Source organism: Gracilinanus agilis, chromosome 1 (genome assembly GCF_016433145.1).
Source record: "Gracilinanus agilis isolate LMUSP501 chromosome 1, AgileGrace, whole genome shotgun sequence".
NCBI lineage: Eukaryota > Metazoa > Chordata > Mammalia > Didelphimorphia > Didelphidae > Gracilinanus > Gracilinanus agilis.
Window position 1 is genome coordinate 149,403,994 of NC_058130.1, and position 7,694 is coordinate 149,411,687.

Consider the following 7,694-nt stretch of genomic DNA (forward strand, 5'->3'; position numbering starts at 1 on the left):
GAGCAGAACCAGTAGAACAATTTATACAAAGAGAATGATATAGTAAAAAACAACTTGCAAAATTTAGGAACTCTGAGCAATATAAAGTCTAACTATGATTATAGAATACTAATGATAAAACAAACTCTCCACTTCTGGTTAGAGAGATGAAGGACTCAGAATGCAGGAGACATGTTTCTTGGATGTGGTCAATATGAAAATTTGTTTTTCTTGACTATACATATTTGTAACAAGGATTTTTTCCTTTCATGCTCAAAAATAGAGGGGAGTTGGCATGAAAGGGAGAGAAGGTAGATTTTCAGTGATTGAAAAAATATATCATTTTTTTCAAAAAGAAAATGGGGAATTGGTAGCTTTCTTATTACTTAAAATAATCAAAATAATATGTACATAATTGAATGCAAATGACATTTTATATGATTCCCACTCAAATTTGAATACAGCTCTTCAAAATATCCCAAATAAAGATGGCTGATTTTGTTTCTGGGGGTGACTGATATGAAGTCCACTGTAAATTTAATGAATGCCATGAAGGACTATTTGAATGCATAGTCTTTCCCTCATAGTAGAAGAGATATTCCCTCTGATAGTGAAAGGATAAGAACATATTGGGAATTCTAGCTTCATTTTCCATATTTATTTTTCCAGGACCGAACTATTTACATTTGAGTTTCTCTTCTGTTGGAAAACAAACACTTATGTGAGCCTTTATACATCTTTTCATAGCACAGAATATAAAAAAAACCAAAAATAATCTCTCTCCTAGTATTATTTTTGGTTTCATACTTTCTAGTGCTATTCTTCTTAAATACTGATTTTTCCTTCTGCAATGAACTCATTTGATTGGGACTACCTGATTGGGTATTACCAGAAGCATATTTTCTTGCCCATTCAGCAGTCTTGAGGCCCAAGTTTCCTCTATGAAATGGGTTATGAAAATTAGACTATATGGTTAATAAGGTTCCTTTTAGCTCCAATTCTTATCCCATACTTCATACTCACATTTTTCTGTTTCCCATAGGCCTATGATCACATTCTTTGTTCTTTGTGTTATACTCCTATACCAAATAATTCAGTGAAATCCTGGAGAATTTTGATAGTGTCCTTAATATAAATGCCTCAGTGAATTTCTTCTTTCATCTTTTTTAAGTTAATACCTCAGGCACCCTGAGACACAGGAAGATGTATGTGCCAGGTATGCCAAACCAGTGCCTAGATTTCTATTTCTACTCATACCCAGATGGAAACAATCTAGGGTTTGAGTCAAAGAGTAAAAGTAATACCAGCAGCCCTCCTCAAACTAACTTTTCTGACTCACCTCAACAGCCATTTTCCAGGGAATCAACTCTTGTCAGAATAAATCTTGGCAATTGCTTCTAAAGGTGACATATCCTCTGCCACATCAGTAGCCATAGTTACTAAAGACATGAAAAGTAAAGTTCTTGCCATCAAACTCTTTGACTATTTAAATGATTCAATATCAGAAACACATATGAATTTTATTGGTGGAAAAAACATTAAATAAAATGCATTATCATGCATTTAGAGGATGTTTTTGTTGCTCTACCCTAAAGCTTGAGAGATAATTATTTGTTTAGTTTTCACACTTATTTACCCCTATGTGGGAGTTTATCTTTCCTCTCAGCCTATAACACAGTGAAGATTTGCTTTTCCTTGAATTTTATTCTTAAGCAATTTTTTGACTTTTTAGGAAGCTCCTCAGGAGGATGATGAATTTCATAATGGGGTGATCCAGAATTTCATAGTCTTATTTGCATTTTAGTTTTAAGTGTTGCCACTCATAACTTCAAAGTCCATTTGTGTTCAATAATAGAAACTCCAAATGTGTAATTATTGGAAGGGCACAGATTGCTCCAGAATAGAAAATGTAGGGAAAAATTAGATTCATCTCTACTTTAAGTTATCTAATTTACTTTGTCCAAGAAACACAACCAGAATCTGTTACCATATAGTACAGACCTCCCAAATCTCTGAAGAATTAGCCACAGTCTCTAGAAAGAAATTTAAACCTCTTCCTGTTCTTAGGAACATTACTTTGTCCCTGAAGTAATTTAAAGTTCTGACTTGGAGAGATGCAGAGAGTGAAAACTTTCTGATACTTCATGAACAGTGCCCCCAAAACCCAATTACATGGAACTTATTACACTATGTTATTTAAAACACAGTTATGTTTGAATCTTTAATCTAAGCAATAATATAGTCAGTTCAGTTGAATTCAAATAAATCAAATGAATATTTATCAAGCTTTCTTGCACAAATTTATTATTAGGTATAATTTCTAGAATTTGCACTGTCAAGTCATTCAATTATATAGGCAAAGAAAATGGAGTTCCTATGATTTCTTTCTCTTCTGTTTTGGAAGTTGAGCTCCATTTAATACAAAGCAAAGTCTCCAACTGTCCTTGAAATAAAAAATGTGTTTTCTCCCTTGTCTTTGTTAATAGGCTAATAACCTCTTGATGATAATAAAGTTCTGCAGTGGACCCAAATTATAGATTAGCTCACATGCAAGGCCAATGCTAGTAGATACTAGCCATTATTCCTAAAGGATAGTAGGCCATTTTCGGTCTCTAAAAAGGGAGACTGCTTCCTTAAAGAGTCTTTTAATGGTCATGTCTGTACCATTATCTGTGTTCCTTCAATAAACTTCTTCTGACCTGCTATGAGCAAATAGTATTCTTTCTTTTTTTTTAGTGACACAATGACTAAATTTATCAACTTATCCTCTCTCCTTTTATACATTTTATACATATTACTTTAGAGATGAAACAAATCTTTATAATTGCTGGACTCCAGTGAACAGTACATTGCTATATAACATGTACATACCACATTAACTAGTGGTTTGCCTCATTCGTGGTCAGAACCATCTTTACTGAAGTATTTCCAGGAGTGGATATTGACATTTCAGTTTTGTTCTGGAGTCTCTTATTTATTATTATTTTTTTGTGATAACAGAACAAGAAAGAGAACCACTTACTATGCTCTTCTCTGTGTAGTGCTGATCATTGTGACAGTTTTAAGTAAGGCTTGCCTACAATTCTTATTTTGTTAAATAATTTGTATAGTATTGGAATAAGTTGTTCTTTAAATGTTTGATAGAATTAATTTATGTATCCATCTGGCCCTGGGGATTTTTTCTTAGGAAGTTCCTTAATGGCTCATTCAATTTCTTTTTCTGAGATGCGATTATTTAAGTATTTTATTTCCTCTTTTGTTAATCTAGGCAATTTATATTTTTGTAAATATTCTCACATTTCACCTAGATTGTCATAATTATTGCTATATAATTGGGCAAAGTAGATCTTAATATCCTCTTCTTAATTTCCTCTTCATTAGAGGTGAGGTCACCCTTTTCATCTCTGATACTGTTAATTTGATTCTCTTCTTTCTTTTTTTAATCAGATTTACCAGCACTTTATCTTTTTTTGGTCTTTTTCAAAATATAAGATCCTAGTTTTATTGATTAATTCAATAGTTCTTTTACTTTCAATTTTATCAATTTCTCCTTTAATTTTTTAGGATTTCCACTTTAGTTTTTAACTGGGGATTTAAAATTTGTTCTTTTTCTAATTTTTTAAAGTTGCAAGCCCAATTCATTGATCTCCTCCCTCTCTATTTTGTTGGTATAGGCACTCAGAGATATAAAATTTCCCCTGAGTACTGCTTTAGCTATATCCCATAGATTTTGATATGTAGTATCCCCATTGTCATTCTCTTTAATGAAGTCCAAAATTGTTTCCATGAATTCTTTTTTGACCCACCAGTTTTGAAGAATTAGATTATTCAGTTTACAATTAATTTTAAATTTACCTTTCTATGGATCCTTGTTAATTATTATTTTTATCACATTATGTTCTGAAAAAGTTGCATTTATTTTTTCTGCTTTTCTGCATTGGTTTGCGATATTTCAATGCAGTGTCCACTTCAAATCCACTCCAATATGGATTCTTTGGCAATTGCCCTGGAGTGTTGTTTTCTCTCTTTCTTCCAACTTTCTGTAGTCTTTATTATTTTCTCCAGTCATGAAGTGTATAAATATATCCATATCCCATCTCTTCCTACTAAATGGTAATTCCCCCAAGGGCAGAGGACCTGTCTTAACACTTCTTTGTTTTTCTGTACTAGTACAATTTTATATAGTAAATGTTCAACAATTGCTGTCTGCAGATGTGAAGTGCATATCTGCCAATTCTGAAACATTAATTAATGAGCAGGAGCTTTTAGAATGAAAAATAAAAAAATCAATCTATTAATTTCCTCCTTTGCTTCAGAAAAACAAATCAGTGTAACTTTGAGAAAAGAGTCTTCTTTTTCCCATATTCTGAAGTTTGTCCAGGTTCCTTTATTGTTGGACCTCATAATCTCACAACTATTGCCTGCCAAATGGTTGTGAACCATGCTCATGTTAAGTGTGGAGTGCAGTGTGATATCTGGATAAATACCAAGCAATGAGACAGCTTGTACATTGGTGGAACCACCATCTGGGTACAAGTGCTGGTTTAACCCTGCTTATACATTTCCCTGCACTAATATCCCCCCATATATCTTATGATATCAACCTACCCTGTAGCCTAGCATCCTATAAATAAGGAAAATGAGTCCATACTGTCTCTTTTTATGATAAAACAATGATGGGATATATGAATATTATGCTAGGTGATTTAAGTTTGGCATATCTATAATCATAGGAAGTCATCTAGGTATAAGTCCCCCTCCTCCCTTTTTTTGGGTGAGTCTATGGATTCACCCAAACGTTTCTTTTTCCCTCCCCTAGTCACTTAAAATAATTTTACAATTTTTTAGGTTCCATCAATATATGCAATGATTGAGTATGTTTTGAATCTGGGCCTCAAGATTTTCCCCTTGCTTTATATATCAAAGAGCAGATGTTACTACTTTGTGTCTATACCAGTGATGGGCAAACTATGGCCAGTGGGCCAGATGCGGCCCCCTGAAATGTTCTATCTAGCCAGGTGACATTATTCTTAATCTCACAAATACAATGAGTAAGATATAATACAATGAAACTTCGAAAGAGTTGCCTTAGAAACAGACTGACAAGTGAACATTTCCTTTCCTTTAGCCCCCTCTTTAAAAAGTTTGCTCATCACTGGTCTATACAATGTGTGGTTACCACACCAGTGAGCAAGAAAGTCCCAGGGATGCTAAAGCATACTAATACATTTCTCATGAAGTTCAACTGTAGAAAAATATTAATTTATTAATTGGTATTTTGTAATATGATTAAAATCAACAAACAGGTATTTATTATGTTTCTATTACTTTCCAGATGCTAAAAAAGCCCCACTTTTTACTTTTAGATGTCACCTACTAATTGTGATTCTGAGAAAGTCAACAAACTTTTCTGAATCTCATTTTCTTTGCCTGAAAAATTGGCAATAATCAAATTTGATCATGGATGTTAAGGGAGATTGCCATTTAAAGTTTTATATAAATGTTAGGTAATATTTTCACAATAACATTATCATTATTATTATCATCTATTTCCTTAACTTTTACTAATGATAACTTACAATGTGACCTATACTTACCCAAGAACTACAATGTACTTTGTAGGTGGGCTGGTAAATAAAAAATATTATAGAAACTTCTGTCAATCAAAATGGATTTATTGGAAGGTTTTTATGTGCCACAGGAAATGGAGGGAAAATAGTATATGTTTTTGACACAGCGTCTGCTCTGCTCTAATATGAACATAAAAGTTAATAATCAAAATTAGTTAAGTGCAGAGGAAAACAATTTGAGAAGATTGAAGAGAGTATGAAAAGAAATTCAAAGAAGAGGTGGGATTCAGAGAGAAAATAGGACTTTGTCTGGATCTTGAAGGATTTAGTTCTGAATTTAGTGGAGAGGAGAAGGAAAGACATTTCTGGTAGAACTAGAAACAGGAGTAAAGGCTGGGAGATAGAACTGAGTATGACACATATGTGGGATCAAGAGAGCAACCTGATGATTGTAGAATGTTCTTAGTCCTTGAGTTGTAGGGAACAAAACTGAATAGTTATGGTGGGCCTGAGATAGATGGTGATTTCTCCATACAAAGAGGTTCTTGGATTTCAAATTCTGATACTTTCAAGTTTTTCCACTGCATCTTTTCAAAATTTTGACTATGGAAATGTATCAAGGAAGGCTCTTTACAAATTTTGATGCTGTACTCTAAATGAGGGTAATTTGTTCTATATGATTCTGGTGGGATATGGTGTCAATGTAAGACAAGTGGGCCTACGGAGATCAGGCTCTTGTTGTACTAACCAACTCTTGCTCTTTGAAAGGTTTATTATAAGTATAAACATTTTACCTCCATTGGGTGGGTAATTTGCTACATAGCTAACATATGCTGGCTCCTTGTGAGAAAATATTTTTACTCAACCTTTTAACTGCTTCTTTTACATCCTTGTTCCTCAGACTATAGATTATAGGATTTAGCATGGGAATAACCACAGCATAAAAGAGAGCAATCAGCTCATCTGTCCCATGGGAATCTTTGGACTTGGGCTTCATGTACATGAAGAGGATGCTGCCATAAAAGATAATGACTACAGTCAAATGTGCTGAACAAGTAGAAAAGGCTTTTTGCCTTCCTGTGGCTGAGTTGATTCTCAAGATGGTAAAAAGGATGAATGAATAGGAGATGAAGATTAATACCACAGGAATAACTAAAAAAAACACATTTGATATCAACATAATAATCTTATTGAGGGAAATGTCTGTACATGCCAATTTCCACACAGCCAGGATCTCACATGTAAGATAATCAATGACATTGTTTCCACAAAAGGGCAATCTCATAGCAAGGATTGTTTGTATCAGTGAATTTAGCACACCTGACATCCAGGAACTGGCTGCCATCCATCCACAAAGCCCCTTATTCATGATGATGGGGTATCTCAGGGGCCTACAAATGGCCACATACCGGTCATATGCCATTACAGTCAGGAGCACACACTCTGTGGATCCAAGACCAAGGGAAAAGAACATTTGTACTCCACATCCAACAAAAGAAATACTTTTTTGCCCTGAAATGAAGTTCACAAGTAACAAAGGAACAGAAGCAGATGTGTAGCAGATGTCCAGGAAGGAGAGGTTACTGAGGAAGAAGTACATTGGAGTGTGGAGGTGAGAGTCCAAGATGCTGATTGTTATGAGAAAACTGTTGCCCAGCAGGATTACAATGTACATGAGAAGGCATGACAGAAAGAAAACAAAATGAAAGTTGGGGTAGGCAGCAAGACCATGGAGAAAAAACATGGTCACCAAGGTCTGGTTTTGCCTTTCCATTTTTTCACTTTCTTCCACCTGTAAGATATCATAGAGGAATACAAAACAAAATTTACCTTACCACAGTGATTTCCAAATGTTGCTCATTTTTTTCTAAATTATATTTCTAGGATCAAACCATCACTTCAAAATGATAGGTTATCTAGACAAATCACACTAGCATCTTTTCCCCATACAGTATATACTGAGGAACACACTTTTCATTAACCTTGTGTCATTAATAATCCTACTTTGGTTAGGCAGTTAAGTGTGTCATTGATTTCCTTTTTCCATCCAGCAGCTCTTATGAATCTTAAAGTAGTGGCTGATAGCAAGCTAGAATACCTTCTGTCCTCTCTGTTAATAAAGATGCTTGCTTGTAAGTGCATGCA

General features: G+C 34.2%; 1 protein-coding gene across 1 annotated transcript; it reads right to left on the minus strand.

Moving 5' to 3' along the window:
* Positions 1-659: 659 nt before the first annotated feature.
* LOC123248983 (olfactory receptor 13D1-like) lies at positions 660-7,323 on the minus strand. Its single transcript, XM_044677919.1, has 2 exons — positions 6,411-7,323; positions 660-706 (listed from the first exon to the last, which is right to left on the minus strand). The coding sequence occupies exons 1-2, from the start codon at positions 7,321-7,323 to the stop codon at positions 660-662; spliced, it is 960 nt and encodes a 319-aa protein (XP_044533854.1).
* Between the last annotated feature and the right edge of the window lie 371 nt (positions 7,324-7,694).